The following is a 26,022-nucleotide window of genomic DNA, read 5'->3' on the forward strand; positions in this document are numbered from 1 at the left end:
AAGAGAAATAGGGCAAGTATATCAGCACTTCACACTAATTTGTTGTTTAATCTGAAACAAAGCTCCAGGTTAGAGATAATACAGATATAAAATACAATATGTATTTTATTTAACATATATGAAATGCCAGAAATGAAGCTACCCACTTTGACAACTGTTTTCTATATTAATCTCTGCCAGAAAAACAAAAATCATTATGAACTCAACAGATCAAACTTCAATTAATTATTTTGGTTAACTTGAGAGTTAAAAGGTTCATGAAATAATGCTTTCCAGGAAGAAAAAAAAATCTGCCTCTGAAAACAATGTGATGATTAATGTAAATTTTTAAACCAAATAATTATATTACTGTCATTCATTAGCAATTCAAGAAAAAGTGTGTAGGATGTCCAAAAGTTAGAAACATATTAAAATAAAGGTTTTTTCTTTATAGGGAATTGCCATCCCATCTGGTCTAATTTGTCTTGGTGTTTTTCCCAGTGTAATATCAGCTTTTTGAGAATGTAAATTATTAGGTCACTCCCCTGAATAAATATGAGTGAAGAAAAAATATGGGTTGAAGATGACATCCTGATTACAAGTTTGAATACTCAAGAAAACACTAATATGGCAGGAGAGCCCAGCTTAAGTGAATCTGGGTGTGAAACTGGTTCATGAAGGGTATCTACTAGAGATGATGATGATGATGATGATGAAAAGGACAGTGTCAGACAGTAATAGGCAAAAACATTAGTAAGATGCAAAACAATATGGAAATAAATTTTCAGACAGTGAGCATCACCTCTTTGTCAGAGTGCTTCTGATTCTAATTAAGTTTAGGAGAAAACTAACAAGGCAACCCTTGCCTGACTGGGAAGTAAGGACTATTAAAGGATGCTTTTAAATAGTAGGCTGACAAATGGGGCATCCAAATGTAAGCACGACCATATTTTTCATCTCAACTCTGTTCTTCTGTCTCCCAGCTGATCACTTTAATACAGTGTCACCTCAGCCTGTACAAAGGCACTGGGTTGATGTGTAGCTCCTAGATTTCTAAAAGAAGAATTGCTTTTGTAAAGCGGCATTTGGACAACTTATATGATTGCCTTCAGAAAAGGTAAACCTCAAACAAGAAGCAAACAATAGGCTCCTTGGACAACACAGCCACATGCCTCCTTCTATTTGGGATCTAGTCCAACCAATTGGTAAGATTTGTAAAAAGAAAAAAAATCTCCTTACCCGAATTATTTCTTCAACACAGCTGTTTGTGTCTCCAGATCTACTCTCCTGAAAGCAAAGGGAAAAAAAAAAACAAAAAAAAAACCAAACAGAATTAGGCCTGAGAGCACAGATTTATGGTTACAAAGAAAAGATGACACATAAGCTTCTAAACTTGAGCTTGGACCAGGGATGCCTGAAGTGGGGCTTACTGATGAGCTCCTTTCCTTTATGGGGCAGCACGAATCACGGCTATGACTGCTCCCCTCCCCTCTGTGGCACAGTGGACAGGTCAGCCAGGAGCACTGCATACACCTGAGTTTTAGCTCGGGGCCCTCCAGTCATGGCCATGCTTGGCAGGGCAGGCTTCTGGGAGGATAGCAGCCGACAGACAGGGGTGAGCTCTTCACCTTGGGCTCTACCAATGTGTGGAAATGTGGCCTCCACTGCAAAAGTGGAACCAGTTCACCTACCAAATACATGCAATGGCTTTGCCGAGTCCAGTGGCTTGCTAAGGCTTAAGTAAAAGTCTGTCCCCACTTTTTACGTAAAAGTCTGGTAGTTCCACCATCCTCAAAGCCCAGATTTACTGGTTTGATGAGCAGAAAACTGAAAGACCAAAAGGAGAAATATCCTCTCAACATTCGCACAGCATGCTGGGTGTCATACTCCACAGCCACTTGTTCTGTGACCCACACTGCCCTGTGCTGTGGAGATGTTAAGGACTCTGAGGAATGGTGGCTTCAGGTCAGAGCCGACACTGGGGAGCATTTTAAGTTCCAGAAATGCTGTGTGGTTACTGCTGGTTCCATAGCTCAGAGCGCAGGAAGTGGTATGGTGGGGACATGAAAGCAGCATCGGCTGGTAGAAGTGCCCACTGTGGTCTCAGGGAGCCACTTCCCCTGGCCTTTTAATTCAACAAGGCTGCCCACAGTTCAGCGTGACATTCTAGAACGAGGCTGTCTTCATAGTGTTCTCCAAACCCGCTCTCCCATCCTCTTCACAGTTCTCTCTCCATCAGGGAAGCAAATGTGCCCCTTCCTGGGTTTCCTGGTTAATTCCAAGTCACCCTGTAGATAACAGGTCAACCAGGACTTCCTCAGAGCAGCCGTAGCTAAGCCTGGAGTACTCATCCTCAGCCACATTTACTTCTTCAGAGCACTCATCACACTCAGTAACTAGCTATTTCATGATACTTCCTCCCCACAGAACATACACTCCACAAATTCAGGGGCTCTGGGTCTTTCAGCTGTGCTTCACATTGTCCTGAGTATGTGCAGTAAATGTTGGCTAGTGGACACTGTATGAAGAAATGAATGAACCTACTTCCTGTAGTCTTAGAAATATGAGGAGTACCATAATTGGCTCCAAGATTTGGGAATATTGCAAAGGCTTGCCAAAGAGCATACCTTTGTACCCTAACCACCCCTGTGTGTGCCACCTCACCCCCTTCACCTGGTGGAAGAGCATTCTGTTTGAAATATTCTACCCTTCATACTGGGTAAGGAGGCAGAGTGAATGAAGATATGGGAAGCTTGAAAAGGTCCCACACATGATTGAGAGAATTTGTCCAGGTCCCCTAATGGAGGCCCATAAAGTTTACATGACTTGCCCCTTACCACATAACAGCAGTGCCTGGACCAGACATAGGACTCCTGACTCTCAATCATGTACGTTTTCACTTCCAGAAACTTTCCCCAGTCCCAAAGCTGTGCTTGAAATATAATCTGTTGGCAAATCTGAGTTCATTTGTCAAAGGTATTTCATTACCAGGGTTTCTACAAGGTTTATATAAGTTTAGGAACTTCTTGTGTGTGTGTGTGTGTCTGTGTGTGTGTGTGTGTGCACGCGCATGCATGTGGTAAAATATGCAAAATATGAAATTTGCCATTTTAAACCATTTTTTAAAGTTTTTATTTATTTTTGAGAGAGAGAGAGACAGACAGACAGACAGAGCATGAGCAGAGGAGGGGCGGAGAGAGAGGAAGACACAGAACTCTGAGCAGGCTCCAGGCATTAAGCTGTCAGCACAGAGCCCGACGCAGTGCTTGAACTCATGAACTATGAGATCATGACCTGAGCTGAAGTCAGAGGCTTAACTGACTGAGCCATCCAGGCGCCCCCATTTTAAACCATTTTAAAGTGTATAATTTACTGGCATTCAATACAGTCACAATGCCACCACTATCTAGTTCTATAAGTTTTTCATAACCTTGAATGGAGTCCCCATGCCTCTTGAACAGGAACTCCCCATTCTTCTCTCCCCAGCCCCTGATAACCACTACTTTCTGTCTTGATGGATCCTTCTAGTCTGGATATTTCATGTAAATGGAATCATAAAATATGTAGTCTTTTATGTCTGGCTGGTTTCACTTAGAATAATGTTTTCAAGTTTTCAAGGTTCCTCATTTTTTTTTTTTAATTTATTTATTTGGCTGGGGAGGGGCAGAGAGAGAAGGAGAGAGAAAATCACAAGCAGGCTCCATACTGTCAGTGTGGAGCCTGATGTGGGGCTCAATCCCACAAACCATGAGATCATGACCTGAGCCAAAATCTAGAGTCAGATGCACAGCCGAGACTGAGCCACCCAGGCGCCCTGGTTCCTCTGTGTTATAGCATGTATCATACTTCATTCTTTTTTATGGCTGAATAATATTCCACTGTATGGATATACCACATTTTGTTTATCTATTTGTAAATTGATGGACATTTTGATATTTCCACTTTGGCTATTGTGATATCACTTCTATAAACATCCATGAACAAATTTTTGTTTCAATGTCTGCTTTCAGTTTTTTAGGGTATATAATTAGGAATTGAATTAGTAGGTCATATGGCAATCCTATGCTTAGCTTGTTGAGGAACTGCCAAATTTTTTTCCATACTAGCTGTACTATTTTATATTCCCACCAGCAATGTATGAAGGTTCTAATTTCTCCAACTCCTCACAAATACTTGTTTATTTCTGGTTTTGCATTGTTTTGTTTTTGTTAGGACCCATCCTACTGGACATAAAATGGTATCTCATTACAGGCTTGATATGCATTTTCCTAATGACTATTGGTGTTGAGCATCTTTACATGTGCATGTTGGTCATCTGCATATCTTCTTTGGAAAAATGTCCTTTGCCCACTTTTTAACTGTGTGTGTGTGTGTGTGTGTGTGTGTGTGTGTCTTCCTATTGTTTGTTGTAAGAGTTCTTTATGTATTCTGGATCCTTGACCCTTATCAGATATATGACTTGCACATCTTTTCTTGCATTCTATGGGGTGTATGTTCACTCTCTTGGTAGTTCATGGATGTACATAATTTTTAGTTTTGATGAAGTCCATTTTATCTTTCTTGCCTTTGTTCCTTTGCTTTTGGTGTCATATATAAGAAACCACTGCTGAATCCAAGGTTCTGAAAGATGTACCCCTGTTATTTTTAAGAGTTTTACAGTTAGTTTTTATATTTAGGTCTTTAATCTAATAGTTTGAGAACTTTTAGGTAAGATTAATTTCCTTATGGGTTATTTGGTAAGTTTTAGTTAAAATAGGAACATTCTCTTTGTATAAATTACTTCATGCTGGTTCATCACTAAAAGATTAATAACAAAAAGCATAAGGCACAGCCACTGTTGCTCACAGTGCAAGAACACAACATACATGTCTATTACTATAAATCAAGAAAAAATAGTCTTAAAAAGCATGACAGGTTAGGAGACCCAAATGCTTTTTATAATATTTCATTATCTTTTCCTACACACATCCCTCCTGTTTACCCAAAAGTTCCAGTTTGGTGACACACATCTAATAACTCCCTCCTCTCATCCCCAGTGCCTTATCCTAGGATTGCTCTGGAAACTTCACCATTCTAACACTCCAATCCAACTGGATCAAAGAGCTCTTGTTTGAACCTGCCCCAAACCTACTTCCTTTCCAGAGCAGCCTCAGGCAATCATCATAGAGTCTGTAAGGAACAGTCTCAGTCCGGCCAGGGCTCAATGGTGTTTGGAACAATCTCCTTTGGAATTCAGCAGTGGGGATAAATGATCTCAACTGGAAAACCTGTCTTCAAACTTACAACCATTTCTCTTATTCTACTTCTAAGTCCCAACTCTTTTCTACTGCATAACATACTGGCAGAGTAAATGCTAAGTTCTCACGTAACTTTCTATTTTGCACCTTAAAATGATCAATCAAGAAAAACTTGACTTCATGTTCACTTGGTAGACTCACCCAGATACACAACATACTAAAAACATTCTTCAAATTAAACTTTGGGTTGATTCCTTAAACTACAATTCCCCTGAATACCACACTTTAATTTCATTTCAAGTGATTTATATAAATGACGGGTTGCTCTTATGGCTATTTCTCCCTGTAATCCTATAAATTTCTATTATCCTATTCTAAAAAGGAAATTCACTGAGAGAGAAATACAGTACAGATGCCTGTTCAAATACGTCCTTCATCCCTGTAGATGGAGTATGTAAGATTATTACACTGGGTCCTCCCAATGACTGCTCCAACCATGAGTTTTGATGGTCTGGACAGACATCAGGTCTTTCCCTACTAGGAAAGACCCTTATTAAAGCTGAGAAATTACCAGGACTGAAGTCAGGACAAACAACTTCAAATAACAGTGTCAGGAAGCCCTGGGCTTAAATGACAGTATGGAGAGTATTTGGCAGAAATCTTGGGCCTCCTCTGGAACATTTATTACTCCTGGAAACACCTAGGGACCTAAGAAGAGTACCACATTGAATCGGAATCTCTAGGATCCCATCTTGGTTGGAGTGGGTCTGTGAGGCAGAGTACTGTAGAAAGTTTGAATTGGGAGGAACCTTAGAGCTCATTTTAGGCCAACTCAGTGATTTTAACAGATGGAAAAACTGTGGCCCAGAGAAGTGAAAGACTTTGCCCAAAGTCATTCTGGCAGGAAGGGGCAGTCAAGATAGAACCCACACCCATTTCTTCAACACCAGTTCAGTGCATTTTCTACTATGTCATCTGTCTCTGTAAGATCAATCCTTAAAACTGGTACAATTTGAGGTCACTGTCATGCTTGAAGTACAGAAATAAAAGAATCTGAAGAGTATTTGGGTAAATTCCCATGCTGCACATTATCCAACACTTAGTCACCATGTGGCTTACTAACCTCCAACATCACATGCATAGACCAAAGGGGGAAGAGACAGAAGAGAAAGTGGACAGAAAGGGTTAAAACCACAAACTCTTCTGTGACATTGACAGATTGGAGACAAGCTTTTGTGTCCCCTGAAATTGAAGGACAGAATCCCACCTCTTCTTTTCCAAATACACAAAAGGGGGTAAGCAGGTAGGATTGGGGTGAGTAGAGGGTGAGGGTTTGGGGGAGACTGGAGGGCCTTTCACCTTCTTGACGTCTTTCTCAAATCTGGTTTCAGCTGCAGTTGGGTACTTTGATTATATTTACGTTTTCAAAACTTTCAGTGTTTATGAACCAGATTAAAACATGCATGTAATTTACATCTCTAAATTTGTGTTTATATTTTTCACAATAAAGTTATTGCTTTCCCTGGAAAGGTACCCACTGAGAAGAAGGACTGCACAATGCACATTTTAATTACTCTCTATTTTTTTTTAAGGGTTTGTAGCTGTTGTTTCATGCTGAGTTGCTGAGCTGTTGCTCCGTATTTACTGCGACTTTGATGAACCCACCCCATTTCCTATCATTACATTTTGAAATCTGTCATAACAGTCTCACCTCACTGAACCTCCAACTAAACTTCAATTAAAAGCTAGCAACCCCAGCTGATTCTCCTGCTCTACAGCCTTGTCTATCACGTTCCTTTTTCACAGAACTGCTTTCCTCAAATCCTACCACTTAAAAATACACACCACACACTCTGCCAGGGAAATGTAAGGAGCTAAGCTGTGGGAAAGTAGAGCTGGAGAAATAGCCAGGAGCATCTTATCAGTGAGAGCAGAAGTCCCTAATTACCATGCCAAGCACAGAGCCCTGGAAGAAGCAAGCAAGGCTTAAGGAGAAAAGGCTCGATCAAATCAGTGGGAAATGGCATTTTGCTGCATAGATGAAGCTGCACATGTCCTATTTTCAAAAATAGTTTAACTCTTCATCAGACATATTTAAGATGGAACTTTCATTCTAAAATAAAGCTACTTTAAAGTCACGATGCCTTTGCTTGTCTGCAAGCACTCAAAAGGCCCTCAAGCATTTAGAAATTGTTTATCACATGCACACTCTTCAATACTTCTACAGAAGTATTTTTAAATAAGCCTTACTATTCTTGATTTACAGAAAAACTAAGTTACAAAGAAATTAGGTGTGTGCCATCCATGCCACCAAAGCAGTGGCGAGGATGTAAGCTCGAATTCAGGGATCATCATAATTCTATGGGAAGCTCATCCACTGGCTGTACCCCCAGCCTCACCTGAGGCCAGTGTCACATGCGGACAGGGAGGCAGCTGGCCAGTTCTCTTTCGAATTCAACCTGTCTTACACCCAACCTAACTCCTTCCCTTTTGAGGGCTACACTCTGCTCCCACCCACGCTAAAAACCCACTTCATCCCTCTTCAGTCCCTTTTTATCTCCTGGATCTGCTCTTTTGCTCTGCCACTCACATCCATCCCTTCCTCTCTGATTCTACTGTTACACCATCATTGAGACATTTATATACTGAGAGGAAATATAAGCAAAAAGAGAAATAAGAAAAGAAAGATGTACAAAGGTATATATAAAAATGCAAACAAAGTGAGGGCTGATGGTGGCAATACTAATATCAACTAAAGGATGGTTCATAGAAAATAAAATAAAATAAAATAAGATAAAATAAAATAACTGAAGAGCACAATACAGAATGAGGAAAAAAATAGCCCAGGCAGTAACAGAGCATCAAAATAAGGCATGCTAGGAAAAAGGCAGAGAAATAGAATTATTATGGTTGGAAGTGTTTAATCCACCCTTATTCCTAAATAGACAAAGGATGCTGCATCCTCCTCCAAAAGAAACTATATAGAGGGATAGAAAAATTTAAAAATTAACTAACATGAATAAGGCTGAATGTTAGGTACTGTGAACTTAGACAGGAATCCCAGTGTTTCAAGCACACATGAGACAGTTACCAAAGCGGCAATTGCTGTAGTAGTCATATATTGAGCTACGATAGGATGAAAAAAATTCCAAAAAAGTAGTTGTTTTATAGCCCAGACTCTTTAACCACAAGTTATCAAAACAATGAAGCTATAGGGGCGCCTGGGTGGCTCAGTCGGTTGGGTGTCCAAATTCGGCTCGGGTCATGATCTAGCAGTCCGTGAGTTCGAGCCCCGCATCAGGCTCTGTGCTGACAGCTCAGAGCCTGGAGCCTGTTTCAGATTCTGTGTCTCCCTCTCTCTGACCCTCCCCCGTTCATGCTCTGTCTCTCTCTGTCTCAAAAATAAATAAACGTTAAAAAAAATTTTTTTAAAAACAATAAAGCTATAAATTAAACACTGTATAGACATAAAAATCTTCTAGAATTCTTAGAATAAAACAAATATCACACACTTATAAATAACTCTTTATAGTTACAGAAAAATAATATTAAAATACTGCCAAACAAAATTATGGGATACCCCAAAATATTCTTAGAGAAAAATTCACACACTAACAAAATTACACTATGTTTTGAGAGAAAATTTAGGTGCTAGGCAATCAATTAAAAATTTAAAATCAAGAGAGATATAAAAGGGAGAAAATAACACATAGGGAAAACCAATGAAATATTTATAACATGAAAAATCAGAGTTTACAAAGCGAGAATATAATTTATTGAAACAAAAATAAAACATACCACCCAAAACAATAATAGAAAGTCACTTAAAAATCTGTTCAATAAAAAGAAAGTCCAGGGGGCACCTGGATGGCTCAGTCGGTTGAGCATCCAACTTCGGCTCAGGTCATGATCTCGTGGTCTGTGAGTTCAACCCCGGGTCAGGCTCTGTGCTGACAGCTCAGAGCCTGGAGCCTGCTTCAGATTCTGTGTCTCCCTCTCTCTCTGCCCCTCCCTTGCTTAAAACATTTAAAAAATAAATAAATAAAAAGAAAGCCCAAATAAACATAATTTGATATAAGAAGAAGATAAAATATATGGAAGGGATTATAAGAAGATATTGATATTAAAAAAGAATACAATACTAAAACTGAAAATTTTTGATGAAATTAGCAACTTTCTGGGGAAAAAAAGGATTTAAATAAAGAAAAGAGACTGGACTTATAACCCTGAGAATGCAGATTAAATTTAAAATTATCTTCAAATATGGCTTCAAATCAGATAGTTTTAAAGTGAAGTATTTCCAACTTCCAAGGGAAACTAATTCCATATATTTTCTTTTCCAGAGTAGACAGTAACGTAAAGTTATGAGTGATTTTATTAAATTAGTATAAAAACCTAACATAAGAGAATAATCAATATCCCTTATGAAGATAAATATAAAATTCTCAACAGATTATTAGTAAATATAATTCAATAAAATGTCACAATAATTAGTGGGATTCTGGGGAATGCAAAATGGTTTAATATTTAATATTAGGGCCCTTTTAAAGTACTGTATCAGTAAGGAAAATATGTAAAACTGGGATCATCTCCACCTATAGATGTTTGATCATATACTTAGAAAAATCCAAAAGAGTTTACTGGGAATCTTATTAAAAAGGGAAGTTAAAAAGTATTGGGTACAGGGGCGCCTGGGTGGCTCAGTCAATTAAACAGCCAACTCCTGATTTCTGTTCAGGACATGATTGCATGGCTGGTGAGATCCAGCCCCAAGTTGAGCTCTACGCTGACAGCATGGAGTCTGCTTGGGATTCTCTCTCTCTCTTTCTCTCTGCCTCTCCCCAGTGTGCTCGCTCGCTCTCTTGCTCTCTCTCTCTCTCTCACACACAAAATAAATAAATAAATAAATAAATAAACTTTAAAAAAAGTGCTGGATATAAACTAAAGAGCTCAATAGCTCTTCTGTGTAGCAGTAATAAACAATTCAAAAATATGAAAAAAATCCCATCCACAATATCAAGAAAAATAAATGAGGAAGAACCTTCAAAGAAATGTTTAAGACCCATAAGAAAAATCTTCAGAATTCTAAAATTTACAAAAAATACCTGAAAGGGACCAAGCTAGACTTCTCAAATCTAATATCCAATACAAAGCCAAATAAATATATCAAGAGAAACAAACCACAAACTGCATTAAACTTAAGAAAATTGAGATGAAAGTCACATAACATAAAATCAACTGCATTACAGTATACAATTTGGTGGCATTTAGTATATACATCTAGTACACAATATTGTAAATCACAATCACCTTTAATTCCAAAACATTTCTATCAGTACAAAGTAAAATGCTGTACCCAACTAAGCAGTTTCTCCCCATTCCCCTTCACATTAGCTATTTATTTATTTATTTATTTATTTATTTATTTTTTTAAAGTTTATTTATTTATTTTGAGAGACAGAGGGAGGGGAGGGACAGAGAGAGAGGGAAAGAGAGAACCCTGCGCAGGGTCCGCACTATCAGTGCAGAGCCCTACCCAGGACTGGATCTCACGAACTGTGAGATCATGACCTGAGCCAAAATCAAGAGTAGGATGTTTAAGTGACTGAGCCACCCAGGTGCCCCCACATTAGCTCTTTAAATATGATTATATTGTACTAACAAATACTTTACTTAACTGAAAAGAACAGAATGAGGAAACTGTTGATAAATAAGTAGATTTTACAGTGGATATGGTATCTCTCATTTATGTGTTTATGACCAGTTCCCAGCAGAGTACTTTGTACAATGTAGTAGGTGCTTGATGATGTTTGTTGAATGAAGTAATAAACAAAAGGCCAATATATTTTTTAAAAGAGACTCTTAAAAATTAAAGTGTCATACTTTATAAGTAATAAGGCTGGTCATCTACATTACAAAGGGATGTCTTTGCTTTACCTGTCTCACCCCTCCCAAATAAATTGCCAGAGTTATCTTAAAGACAAATTCTTAGAACATCAACATGTATTTACTTCATTAAAATTAAGCTTATACACATTACTGCAAAAACCATTAGCAAGTTATGTGACTTCCCTAATCTCCATACTGGTATCTGTATTAGGCTCCTATCAACAGGCAGTATGATTAAAGAGTTAATAATTGATTTTCTATCAAATTCTTAGACATAGGACAAGGTCTTCCAATTATGATATTATTTTTATAATGAAAATTAGTAACCTCAATCAAAGCTTGTAGTTAAACGTGCATTTCGTTTTCAGAAAGTTAAATGGTCTGTCAGTGCACTGACCTTGTCAAATATCTATTGATGGCATAAAGAGATCAGAACCAGAGACGGTAGTTTTACATCTTGATCACTGATTGATATTGAGTGCTTTTCCACAGGGTCATGTCTCAATAAAGTGCCTGAATAGTGTATAGCAAAGCTGTCTTCCACTGTCCTGTCAAAGCTGGGTAAAGAAACCACATAACAGTAGTAGTGAACACGTGCTTTCCACTTATAATCTGACATTGACAAGAACACTTCAAGACCTCTGAGTTCTTTCATCTAAAATTGTGCAGTCATTACTCTGAGCGAGAGGAAGACCACACAGGCACAGGCAAGTGACAGTGCTGACGTTATTAACCCTCACACAATAGGCAGACTTCAGTGAGATTTCGGAAATGTGCCATTTCCTTTTCAACATTTTTCTGAATCTTGTCCTGTACGCTATCTATATAATCTAATAACAAACCATGTGTTTTTTGTAGGTAGAAGAAGGCTTGGTGATAGGGCATCCCTATAACATATCTGTTCTCCTTTTAAAAAAAAATATTTATTTTTGAGAGAGAGAGAGAGAGAGTGCATAAATGAGAGAGGGACAGACAGAGAGAGGTAGACACAGAATCTGAAGCACGCTCCCAGCTCCGAGCTGTCAGAGCAGAGCCCGAGGTGGGGCTTGAACCCATGAACCGTGAGATCATGACCTGAGTCAAAATTGATGCTTAACCAACTGAGCCACCCAGGCGCCTCTCTTTTGTTTTCTTAAATGATGGAGGAAAACATACAGGAAAAGACACATTTGACTGTCATTTATGGTTGGAACATGGTTTTCTTTTCCAATCATGGAATTCTGAACACAAAAGCTTGTAAGATGGAGAGTAATATGATATGGCTGAAGAAATTAGCCAATGAAAGATACTTATGGACTATTGTAAGTGGCAGAAGTGGCCTTATGTATTTAACAATATTCTGTTTGGCACATTCTATTAAGTTTACTTATGTACTTGGATAAAAGAAATAAAGAACAGATTCACAAGTAACTCTTAAAATGTCACGTTTCTTCATGAATCTTTCTCCATGATCATCTCACCTTTACCCAAGGTCTCAGGTCTGGCTGACCACCAGAATAAAGTTCATTACTTCTGTGCTTGACATCAACTGCTTCTGTGTATGCTGTCTGAGGAGATATGCTGTAAATAAAAGCTGAATGAAGAAATCCATCTGAAAATGAGGCTGACCTGAGAGGTGGGAGCAGGCAGCATTGAAAGGCATGAGTGAGAAACTGGTACATATTTCTATTGGCTGGTGAGGAATTTTTAATACTCAAAGTTTTATATTTTTCAGAAAAAATCTACCTACAATGCCATACTTAAAGATTTTCTTCTTTTTTCACTTGCGTGAATTTACAGCATTTTTATTCTGTATTCTGCTAATGTGGCTTTAACTGTTAGTCTTGGAAAATATTTGCAGGCTATTGGAAGGAGATCTGTCATAACGGCAATGGGTTTTATCTTTTCCCTTCCACTCCTAGAAAATACTCAGTTCCTTCAAAACCTGTATTTGTGCCCCAAGGTAAGACAGTGAGTTTATTCGCCTGTGGAACTTGGTGTACCTGGGGCTGAACCTGGATATTAATCCACACATCTGCCTTTCTGCTATCAGGGCAGGGCTCAGAAGGCCCCTGGAAATGCCCATTGACTCCTGAATTTCCAAATAAAACATCACCAGATAAAGCATTCTCTCCAGGTCCTTGCTGGGCAATTCAGGACGAGAAGAGACAGGTCAGTTCCTGTGACCCTACCAAAAAGATGGCAAACTGTTTTCTATCCCTATTCCAAAGCTTCTGTGTAAAGCCCAGTAAGAAGGCAATCTCTCTGTATCTTCACACTCTCACTGGTAGCACAGCCTCTTGGAGTTGTAATCCAGAGGGAGAAAAACAAAAGTTTTCAAAAACAAAAATTTCAATAAGAAATAAATACCACATTTTAAATATGCTGAGATCATTATGACACGATTCTGTTTGGAGAGAATGCAGATGTTCCCTCTTCAATGTTAGCTAACACCATGTGTGAGATCCTTCAGATACTGGGAAACATTGAGAACAAGACTATGTTGCTTAGGTCACTTTTTGATTTAAAAACCTTTGGTTTCTTTGGCTTTTCTCAGTAGATTGTTAGAGTCTGAAATTGATCTGTAAGGCAAATTTCTATACCAATAATCTCTCTTTTGAACAGAGAAAAATTTAACAGTATGTATGTATGTGTGTGTGTGTGTGTATAAAATATATACATATTTATAAAAATTATAAATATAAAATATACAATATAAGTAATATAATGTAATATATTATATAATTATATATATCATATAATATTACATAATATAAATAAATAATATAATAAAATAATAAAAATATATTATATAATATACAATATAATTTATATTTATAATTTATAATATATTACATTTTATTTTATATAATGATTATATAAAATATAAATATAAAATATATAACATAAAGGCTTGAAATCTAATTAAAACACACTCAAGATTATGTTGGAACAACTTAGCAATTTAACAAAAAATGATCATTTTGTCACAAATACCAACAAGAGCAGTCAAATTAAGTCAGCAAGTATAAATGAAAATTTGTCAAGGTTACTTTCTATCTAACACTATGGCTGAAAGGCCTACAGGAAAAGCAAAAAGAAACAAATCATTCAGTTAAACCCTCCTTTCTAACATCATGCCAATACATAAAGTGCCATGTTTGATTATGGACTTGATCTCTAACACTGGGAAGGTGGATGATATTTAGAAACCACTTTCCTTTAGGCTACAAAAAAAGAACACCCCAAAACTTAACAATCATAAAGGAATAAAAGATACAGACTATTTAATGAAACGTGCAACCGGAGAGGGACTTGAAAAACCTGTAAGGCAGTGTAAAGAATAAGAACAGGTGGTGACAGATGGTGACCACACTTATTGTGGTGAGCACTCAGGAATGTATAGAACTGTTGAATCAGTATGCTGCACACCTGAAACTAATGTAACATTGTTCATCAATTATCATTGAGTAATTAAAAAAAAGGGGCGGTGACTGCTTAGGTAGATGGGGTTGTGTGAAATAGCACAACATCAACAGATGCCAGAAAAAAACATAATTCAACTTGTATCTTTTTTCTGCTTCCACATCAAGAATAATCTTCAAAGTGATAAGCAGTAGAACAAACTAAGACAGAGTTTAGTGGGAATACTATGAGAATGCTTTAAACCACTTTACACTTGTTCCGCAGAAGTTGCCTAACTTCTCTAGACTTCATGGATTTCATTCGTAAAACAGGGATGATAACAGCACATACTAAATATGAGCCAATACATTTATACAGGGCATTGAGCAGGGTTCTTTCCACATGAGAGCTGAACACTAAATAATTATGAATAATTATTTTATTTTAGAATTATAAAGAGAGCATTTCCATACTTAGAAAACTATGATTACCAGAAGCCAATGTGAGTTCACGAAGACCAGATGATGTTATTTCTACAATTTTCCTTGGTCTTAAATATAATGTATCTGGATTCTGCAAGGCATCTGTCAAGGTCTTACAAGAGCTCCCAGTAGGTGAGATGGAAACATAAGAATTGGTTGCCAGTATAGTTAGATGGACTGGTATATAACTGAATAGCCATACCTAAGGAATAAATACTGTTGAGTAAATATTTTTATGCGTCTAGCATGTTCTAGATGCTAGGAATTCATAACTGTATATGGCAGAAAAAAATTCCTGCACTCATGGAGTTTAGATTCTAATGAAAGGAGACAGTAAAATAATAAATCAATAAATTATATAGTATGCTAGAAAATGCAATGTTATGGGGGAAACCTAGAACAGGGTAAGGGGAATGGGGATGTGGGATGGGGCATTATATTTATAATCTGCTCATCTGGTGCACATGCTGTTATAGCTACCAACCTAGAGAGGTTTTAACACTGGGCTAGGTTAACCCCTTCCCCTACCTCCTTTCCTACCTATAAACCTGTAGTATTTTTTCCTTCCACTATGAGAATCTCATTACTTCTAGTATTATGTTTAAATGTTTCCTTTCATTGCTGAGTTGAAAGCTCCATGAGTCTAGAAAAAGACATCAAGACTGATGAGGAGTCTGAGCCTTTGTGGAATAGTTAAATAAAAGAATCTGTCACAAAAAGAGAAGAGTTAAATGGGTCACACTAGACGTCTTATATATTTAAAGGGCATTGTTATGAAAAAGAGTTTAAACATATGTTAGGTCATTCCAGACATGGGAGTATGGAACAATGGGGGTAAAGTGCAGGGGTCATTTTAGCTTCCTGAAAGTTCTTTTTCACAATTAGGACCATCCAAAGAGAATGGGTACGTTTTTTTTGAGTGACTACATGTTCAACCAGAAGTTAAATGATTCTCTGAACAGAAGTTAGTTGTTAACTCACACCTCTAAGTGTGAGATTCTCTCTAACTTTAAGACTATCCTTATGGTCATTTCTAACCAATTTTTGGTTACCATGTTGAATGGTAAATTTCTATACATTCTGGTTTAGCATAGCACTGTAAGTCTGTATGAAGGATTAATGAAGAAATCCTTTTAAGAGAATAAAAATAATATTCCATAAATACAATCTGTAAGTATAGAATCAGAGTTATTACACTATCTAATAAATTAAATGGATTAATTGGGTAGAGATTTGAGAAATTTTAATTAACAATTAATCAATAAAAGAATTCAACATGAAAATCTATTATAACCCTGTTTACATTATTTAACTTCAAGCACTTCAGTTCTGTGTGCTTATAATTAGCAAGCTATAAAAGATGCAATCCATTGGAACATAATGAGAAGAACTGTTTATAATGATAATTAGTATTCATTTTCACAGACAGGAAGGTTACATTGCTACAGGGTACAGCAAACAAAGGGTTAAACTCATTATTGAGGAAAATACTATCCTTAGGCAGTATTTATTATACAGTTAACCCTATAATGCAGAGCCTTGTCTTAGGATATACATCATAAATAAAGCTTCATGTTAAAACAGGTAGGATTTTTCCAAGGTTTGGTGGTGAGTATAGGGAGCCCATGAAATATCATACCTCCACTGGACTTAACTAATCCTACCGTATTGGTAAGGACTACATTCCAGCTGCTGACTTTTATGTTCTCTCCCTGTCTCCTCAAATCTTACCTATATTAATGTTTTATGAAAAACATTTGGTGTATTGTGAAGACCAGAAAAAAATAATAAAAAAAATTTTTTTTCATTTCTGCATTTGGGCTGGAGTTTGTTCTCTATAGCACTTTATCTCCTACTCTGAGCACTGTTGGAGGCTTCTCATGGGCTTGCCTGTGGCAAAATCTAGCTTCAGAAGTGGGAAATATCAACCCACAGTACAAAAACCCTCACCTTTAAAATCCTTTTGTAATTCTGGCTTTAGAAAAATCAAAGTTTCATTCAGCAGAGATGAAGCTCCTGTCCCTTTTCACAGAAACTCTAATATCTATAAAGACTTACTTGATGAACCTAAAATGCTTTCTAGACATATGGTTGTACCAATAAAAGTGTTTCTTCACCTCTCACTGTACCTCTGAGCTGAAAGACAGAATTTGTTACTCTACTGACTAATAACCTGCCAACACTTTGCAACAATTAGAGCAAATGATCCTTTTCTAGATATAGCATAGTGTAACCTTCCATATTAAAATTTTCCTCTATTTGTTCTATGTGCAAAGCTAACACAGAACAAATCTCAGTCTAGTTCCTAGCCTGAAGTCACAGAGATATTCAATGCAGGTCATGGGCTGGGAACAGCAATAACCGAGGGCAAGCCCAGATAAATGTGAACCAGGAAGCCAGCAGTCAGACATAATATGGCCTGCTGCATTAACCACCTCTGAGCCAAGGAGGCACCCTAGCAGTCCTCAATCAAAAAGAGAAAATCAAAGAATCTTAGTAGAGATACTGGTGTGCTTATTTTTCATCATCACATGCCTTTAAAACGAAAGGTCTACAGTCAGCTCTGATCAATACAACTTCTCCTGCTTCCTGTGTCTTTTCAATCTGTTAAGCAAGAAAATGCCTTTATGTTGGCACTAATCCCATTGTGCCCCCAAAGAAAAAAAGTCTCCTATGGGACTATCTATTTATATGCACATATTTATTTTTTATTAAAAAACAACAAGTGTATAAAACAAGGAAGTAAAGACTATCAAGAGAATTCTCCTGGAAAAGCCCTCTTAAAAATATAGCTAAGTAAAATAAAAGTAAAAACATGAGAGAAAGCAATTATATGTCAGGGAACTCATATTCTGCTTGTGAAAGAATTTCAGCATCTAGAAAATTACTTATTAACTACTTCATTAGCTCATTCATTCATTCACGGATGATTACTGGGCATCAATGCTGTGCCAGTACTGGGGATAAGGTGGTAAACAAAATAGAGAGGGACCCAGCTCTGGAGGAGCTCACATTTTATGGTAGAGCTGGATGACAAATAAATAAACAGGCTGACTTTGGACAGTGACAAACAATTGCTAGAACAGTAAACAGGGAGATGTGAAAGGGCTGGTATAACCTTCAAGATTCCTTTTAGCACTAACATTACCTCATTTTTGCTCATCTCACAAAGGTATAATGAGGACTTCTGGTCATTTGGAAGAAAGGGGCTGTTTAAGATGAGAGAGAATCCTAGTAACGCTAGGTATAAAACCCCAAAATATAACAACATAAAATTGAAAAGAAGAAGCAATATGCAATCCCAATGTCTCCTACATCCCCAAGACTCTGGGAAGAACCTATTTACAGTTGCATTGCAGCCATTCTGAAAAGGTAGAGAAAGAATCACAGGTTTTTGATAAGAAATTGTGCAAATAACATGGCAGTATTGCAAAATGCAAATGTAAATGCTGCCGAGCCATCTGTTCAATATTACGGCAACATTGGGAAAAGGCTCTGAAAGAAATGATGTTTGAAATCATTAAAAAAATAACATGTCAAGTTTAAAATACTCGAGAATCTTAAAACCAGCATCAACACATTCAGCAACCATATGGCCCTACAGCAGGTTAAAAAAAAAAAAAAATCACCCTGCTTGCATTTTCTACTTCAACCCAATGGTTTCCAAAACATGTTTCTTTTTCCTACTTGAGTACTTTTTTTTTTTCTGTTAAATTTCTTGGTGTTTACAGCTTCTTGAATTATACCTCAAACCATAATATTCATTTCACCCTTCCTGAAGCAGGAGATGATGCAGTGAGGAAGATCAAAAGTTAACTGTTCCAGAAAAAGGGACATGGAGGTGACTGACTATATATAACTTGTTGAACACATCTTGCTTTAGGTTTATTGATTTATCCCGCCTGATCTCACTCACAGTCTCAGTACTGATAGCTAATTTCATTGAGTATCACAGTTTTCCAGGCATGGTGCTAAGTGCTTTACTCATCATATCATTCAATTATCACAATTTTACAAAGCGGATTCTACTATTATCCCCATTTTGTAGAAGAGGAACTTCTTCCAAGTCATACAATAGCATGTGGTAGGGCCATAGTCCAAAACCAACTTCGTGGACCAGGCCTTTGGCCTCAATTGCTATTACAGGCAACCCTTTGTTGTTCTAATATTTGTGTGGGAACACCTGAGTTGACCTTTCAAGGTTAAGAAATGAACAATATTTGTATAGGGTAGAAGTAGCTCCCTTGTGTCATCACGAAGAGATTCTTGGAGAAGTGCCTTAAACTCCAAAGAACAGAGTAGTTGCATAAAGGCAAACTCTCCCAGAAGCACAAGACACAGTGACAGTCACAGAGTTCGGAAAACTATGAACAAATGGAGGACAGTCAGTTGGTTATTACCACAAGCGTGGTTATTGAGAAAGCAGTTATAAGAAGATTAAGAGCAGCAAAACTTAGCCTGCCCCACAATAGGCCAGAGATCTAAAATTTCAGGCTAACTCTTAAAATGACATTTACAAAGCCATCATTTACATTGTCAACAACAGATGATATGCCCACTGCATAACCCAAAGCACCCACCACCGGAAAAATGAGTTTATTCAATCACAGAAGCAGAGTTTATGTTACAGTACACTTTCCAATATTTGTCCAAGGACAGACCAATTACACCTAACACAGTGACTGACTACCATTACAGATCTGTGACTGGAAGTCAAGGAAAGAACTTGTGATAAATATTTCAATCCATGAGATGGAAAAGCAACCTGAAGCCCATTGGTTGTATTATAGCTCACAACTTGTCTCATAAACTAATTCCAAAGTTTTGTAAAATTTATAAAATGTTCAAACACATAGAGAATTACAAATTTATAATGGCAATCCCTGGGGTTTCAAATGAATTCAAAACTAACTTCATTCAACTTAACAGCTTTATACAGTGTCTTATGGATATAGTGAGACCCCAGTACATGATTATTGGATGAACAGTATTAACTCATATATAAAAATCAGTATTACCTCAAATGGTCAGGGTCTGGTGGATATATTTTAAATGCTAAAGTTGTTTTTGTATCTGACGCATAAAAGTCTTTTTAAAGTAACAAAGCATATTTAAACAATTTGACGAATAGTTTAGAGAGAACCCAAAGGAAGTCAGGCAGTAGAAACATTTGCCAAACACTTAAGTTCTCTAAATGTAGTTATATAAATTATAAATATAACCCTAAAAAATGTAAAACCTGTAGTAGGAGTAGATTGGCATATATTGAGTGATTTCCAATAATCTGCAAATCTATACTGCTATTTGGTTATGTCTACAAATCAGCCAGCAAAGGACTTCCTGATGCATGTGGTCACAGGAATTAGTGTCAGTGGAGAAAGTTATGTGGTTTTTTGGTTAATGTTTATGTATTTATTTTCAGAGAGCATGCATGTGCCTGCAAGTGGGGAAGGGGCAGAGAAAGAGGGAGAGAGAGAATCCCAGGCAGGCTCCATGCTGAGCATGGAGCCCAATGCAGGACTTGATCCCATGACTGTGAGATCACAACCTGAGCCAAAACTAAGAGTCAGATGCTTAACCGACTGAGCCATCCAGGTGCCCTGAAAGTTATGTGGTCTTATAAAACTTTTTCCCAAAATTTTTACTTCATATTCATCTGTCTATTACTTTGGCTAATGATTTTATCTCTTGACTGGTTAGTAATCTTGACTGTCTTTAGCAACTCTTTAAATCCCATGCAGCCACAGTAACAAATAGATTAAAAATAATAAATAAAAACAACTTAGGCAAGACAAGTCAGCATGACAAATAGCCGTGGAGTTACAAACTTACTACAGAAAATCCACACAACCAAATTCATATAAACACATAAACATTAGGTACAGCTCACAACCTCCTATCACTTTTGCCTTCTGTTCCCTAATTCAGGACACCTGGTAAAGCTTTGGCCTAGAGTGGCATTTTATTTTTGCAAAAATTGAAGATCTATAACCAGAATATAGTTGCCTATAGATAGAGTTTGGCCCCTTTCTTCTCCACTCATCAGGAAAGGGAGTCCTTACAATAAAAACAATAAGGTTTGGGGTTCCAGAATTGGAAATATATTTATTTTTCTTGCCTAATTACTCTGGCTAGGACTTTCAGTACAGTGTTGAATAGAAGTGGCAAGGGTAGATATCCTTGTCCTGTTCCTAATCTTAGAGGTAAAGCTTTCAGTTTTTCACTATTGAGTATAGTGTTAGCCATGGGGTTGTCATATACGGCCCTCATTATGTTGAGATACATTTCTTCTATACCTAATTTGTTGAGAGTTTTTATCATGAAAAAATGTTGAATTTTGTCAAATGCTTTTTCTGCATCTATTGGGATGATCATATGATCTTTACTCTTCACTGTATTAATGTGGCATATCACATTTATTGATATATGTATGTTGAACTATCCCTGTATCCCAGGGATAAAATCCCACTTGATCATGGTGTGTGATCCTCTTCATGTACTGTTGAATTAGGTTTGCTAATATTTTGTTGAGGATTTTTGCACCTATGTTCATCAGGGATATTGACCTGTAATTTTCTTTTCTTGTAGTGTCCTTATAATCTGGCTTTGGTATCAGGGTAACGCTGGCTTTGTAAAATGAGTTTGGTACTGGACCCTCCTCTCCATTTTTCTGAAGGAGAATGAGAAACATTGGCATTAATTCTTATTTAAATGTTTGGTAAAAATTACCATTGAAGCCATCTTTGTTTGTTGGGAGATTTTGATCATTGATTCAATCTCCTTACTTGTTATTGGTCTGTTCAGATATTCTACTTCCTCATGATTCAGTCTTGGTAGGTTGTATGTTTTTAGGCATTTTACAATATTAACAAAAAATTTTAAATGATGGTTAATAACTAGACTGGCATATAAATTGTCCATTTGTGTTTTAGGAAGGTGAGATAAAGTTTTAGGTTTATTTATTTATTTTGAGAGGGGGGGGGAGAGACAGTGAATGCACGAGTTGGGGAAGGGCAGAGAGAGAGAGAGAGAGAAAGAGAGAGAGAATCCCAAGCAGGATCCATGCTGTCAGCACAGAGCCCAATGTGAGGCTGATCCCACAACCTGTGAGATCATGACCTGAGCCAAAACCAAGAGTCGGATGCTCAACTGATGAGCCACCCAGATGCCCCAGGAAGGTAAGGTAATTTATTAAAAGGTAATTCAAGGAAGAAAAGAATCTTTTCAAAAATGGTGTTAGAACAACTGCATATCCATATACAAACAGATAAACCTGAGCCTTGCCTCACACCTCATAAATTGTCTCAAAAAGGATCTTAGACCTAAACGTAAGGGCTAAAATACATAATTTCTAAGAACATAAGTGAAAATCATAATGACCTTAGATGAGGCAAATATTTCTTAACTAAGACACAAAAAGCACAAGCTTCAAGAGAAAAATATAACTTCCTTTGTTAAAATTAAAGCTGTCCTTCTTCAAAAGACATTGGAAAAAATGAAGAGATAAAGGGTACGAGGTTTCTTTTGGGAATAATGAAAATGTTCAAAAATTGTGATAATAGTTACATAATTCTGAATATATTAAAAATTGTACATGTTTAATGAGCAAATTGTATGGTGTATGAGTTATATATCAATAAAGCTGTTACCAAAAGAAGAAGAGAAAGAGAAACCACAATCTGGGAGAAAATACTTGTAAAACATATATCAGATAGAAGACATATGACCAAAATAAAGAACGTTTACAACTCAGTAATGAAAAGAAAACTCAATAAAACATGGGCAAAAACACAATGATGGAGGTATGTCAAAGGGACACAGGGGCCAACTGGAAGAGTTCCTAATAGCCAGAGCTGGAACAACAAAGTAGTGTTGGATTATAACTCAAAGTATGAGATAAATATCCATGATTCCACACTGATTATTAAAAAATGACTGAAAAAGATAAATGGAGAAGAGCAGATAAATCTTCTGTGTATAAGAATTAAATTATGTAGTTAATATGCCCTCAAGGAGGTGGAGCTTAAATTCCTACTTCTTAAGTGTGGGCTGCACACAGGGACTTCTCTCCCAAAAGTACAATATTGAGGAGGGGGAGAAAAAATAATGTTACAGGGAAGAAACCTGGCAAACACCACTCCAGTGAAATGATCAAGGTCGACATCAACACTGATAAGTAATGTTGATAGTATGTACCCTTTATACCATGTGATAAAACTGGCATTTTACCTCTGGAATCTTCATCCTCTAAATCTATACCTTCAGTTTAATGATGAGAAAGAGATCAGACAAACCAAAACTGAGGGTTTCCTACAAATGCTGGACTAGTGTTTCTCAGAACTGTCAAGGTTATCAAAAATAAGGGTAGTCTGAGGAACTCTCACAGTTTAGAGAAGCCTAAGGAGACATGACACTAAACGTGCGGTATCCTACATGGGACCCTAGAACAGAAAAGGGATGTTAGATAAAAACTAAATAAATCTGAATAAAGTATTATTTAGTTAATAATAATGTATCAGTATTGACTCATTAGTTGTGATGAATGTTTTACACTAATATAAGATATTAACAGTAGTTGAAACTGGATGTAGGGTACTGTCAGTACTCTCTGCAATGTTTTGTAAATATTAAACTATACTGAAATAAAAAGTTAATTTTCTTAAAAAAATGGAAGATTTGGGAAAAATCTTTTTTTGCCAAAGAAAATATAGGAGTGGTAAGTAAGCCTATGAGAAGATGCTCAGTATCATTGGCTAAAAATGGGAAAGCCAATGAAGGCCACAATGAGGTAATGTTATATGTCTACTAGAAAGACTAAAGTTAAATAGACTGACATGTTCACTTCTAGTTCAAGGTGAGAGGGAGTAAGCCTACTTTATCCTCTCACACTGAATGCAGCTCAAGAACCTGGACAAAATGTGTGGAGTAAAAATTAAACAGCAGCAGGCTGACTGGCAAAGAAGACCAGAATCTGAAGTGCCAGTGAACAATTTTCTTTTTTCTCCTGTATCTCCCAGGCTGTACTCCACAAAGTGTGAAACCTACAAGTGGGCATTATTGTTGACACAGGGAGACAGAGAGAAGTAGGAGAAGCCTGCTAATATGGCTCAAAAGGAAGCTGAAGATGCTACCAGTGTCCAGAGAACATGCAGGGAATCCTCCATTTCTCCACTTTGTCACACCTCAGTCTCCAAAAATATCTCTTGGTGGTGCAGTGGCAGCAAATGGGTGCCAACAAGAGCCTAGGGTTGTGATGAAGAGGGACCTTCTTCTCTGGTTAGAAGAATGCCAATCAAACATGAACTACGTGAATGTAACAATGGAGCGCACACACACACAAATCACAGCTTTGATCAGATCAACCTTGCTAAGAGGGCAGGGCAAACTCCTGGGTAGAGTTGCAGGAAGTATGTGACATCGTGGTATAAACTCCCAGATTTCTGGTAGAGTGTCTAAAAAGAGAGCCCCAGTGAACTAGAAAGCTCTGGAGAGGTTACAGAGAGGAAAAAGATTGGGAAATTAACCCCATAAGGGTTTTTGTTTTGTTTTTGTTTTTTTAAATAATCTTCTTGGCTCACTCCTGAGCAGAACACGTTTGGATCTAATTCTAAACAGCATACCACAGACTTTGGGATCCAAACTACTGGATAGGCTGGGTCCAGGCAGACATTGGATGGCACATACATAGGAACGGCCTGAATAATAGCATGCCAAAGATTTGAAAACAGAAATGGCATTGAAATTAAAGCTCACAGAAGGTACATCAGAACCTACAGCTTGAATCCAACCAGGCTGATTGCTTGCTAAAACAAAAAATACCAATATTCTCCACATGATTTAAACAAAAACCAGAGTCTTAACTGTGTAATATTCAAAATGTCCAAGATACAAGCCAAAGTTACTGAGTGTCTGAAGAAGCAAAAAAACCTCAATTCACATAGGAAAAGACATAGATGCCAATGGTGAGATGACACATGTTAAAATTATCAAAATTCATTGAGTTGTTCATTTAAAATTGGTGGATTTTATTATGTACAAATTATTCCACACAAAATGAACAAAACAAGAGTTAAGTTTTAAAAGGAGGACTGACATAGTTGAAATCTTATGTTAGTATTTAGTTACACTGTAGGATACATTGATTCCTATAGACTATCCTGGAACTAAATCACTATTCATAACATTATTTCTTTGAGAAAATTATGTCCTAAGTTTCAAATAATCAGCTTGTAAAAACAAACAAACAAAAACAAAAACAAACAAAAACCTTTGGCACCTGGTCCTTTCTTAGGTTGAGAACCAAACATTTTAGAAAATGTGGTACAGATGCCATCTTCAACCCAAGAATGTGAGACTTTTGATTACTTGGGTATCAAATTATACATAAGCGTATCTTAATGCTATTAACATCTCTCAAAGGATTTTGGAGATAGCACATTTGGAGCAAGGGTAGTCTTTCAGAAAATTCTCAAATGATGACTCAGCTGGTGTCCTGATATGGGACATGTAGGAGGGAACTATTAAACTCACTCCCTTCTTCTGGCATTGAAATTGTTAGAAATTAAAGAGTTCTGCTTTTATAGAGTACCTTTCATTAAATCCTTCGGTCTTTTCCTAGAAAGAACCATGGAGACAAATAGTGTTCTAATTTTCATCTTTACTTATCACTAAACTATTAGGCAAGGGACATGGTTTAGGTTTCAAGAAGACTGCCCTAAAGAATATTTATTTTCTCAAAAGGAAAAAAATCTATAAAACTGATCTTCTTTTATTCTAAATAAATGAATAATCATAATTGGTATCTATGTTTGGGAGCTCATTTGCAAACTGTTCCTATAACTGTACCACTCATTTAGAGGCACAACTGAGTGAATCAGAACATAATACTGCACCCTACTTATTAGCATTAATTGTGATCAATTGTCACAATTTGTTTATAAGACTGAATAATTTTTAATCCTAAAATAATTATGCTGATTATCAAATGGTTCTGTATTATTTAGTTTTTTTTTTTAACATTTATAAAATGTTTAATATAATCATTGCATTTT

The 26,022-nt window shown here is 37.0% G+C and overlaps 1 protein-coding gene across 4 annotated transcripts in view; it reads right to left on the minus strand.

Moving 5' to 3' along the window:
- AFF3 (ALF transcription elongation factor 3) overlaps nucleotides 1-26,022 on the minus strand; it is a 571,024-nt gene that overhangs the window by 279,423 nt on the left and 265,579 nt on the right. For all 4 annotated transcript variants that reach the window (XM_060645344.3, XM_060645354.3, XM_078444386.2 and 1 more), the window contains one exon: nucleotides 1,219-1,266. In XM_060645344.3, coding sequence (XP_060501327.1) covers nucleotides 1,219-1,266 — 48 coding nt within the window. The remainder of the gene's footprint in view (nucleotides 1-1,218; nucleotides 1,267-26,022) is intronic.

The sequence above is a fragment of the Panthera onca genome, chromosome A3, assembly GCF_046562875.1.
Source record: "Panthera onca isolate mPanOnc1 chromosome A3, mPanOnc1 haplotype 2, whole genome shotgun sequence".
Taxonomy (NCBI): domain Eukaryota; kingdom Metazoa; phylum Chordata; class Mammalia; order Carnivora; family Felidae; genus Panthera; species Panthera onca.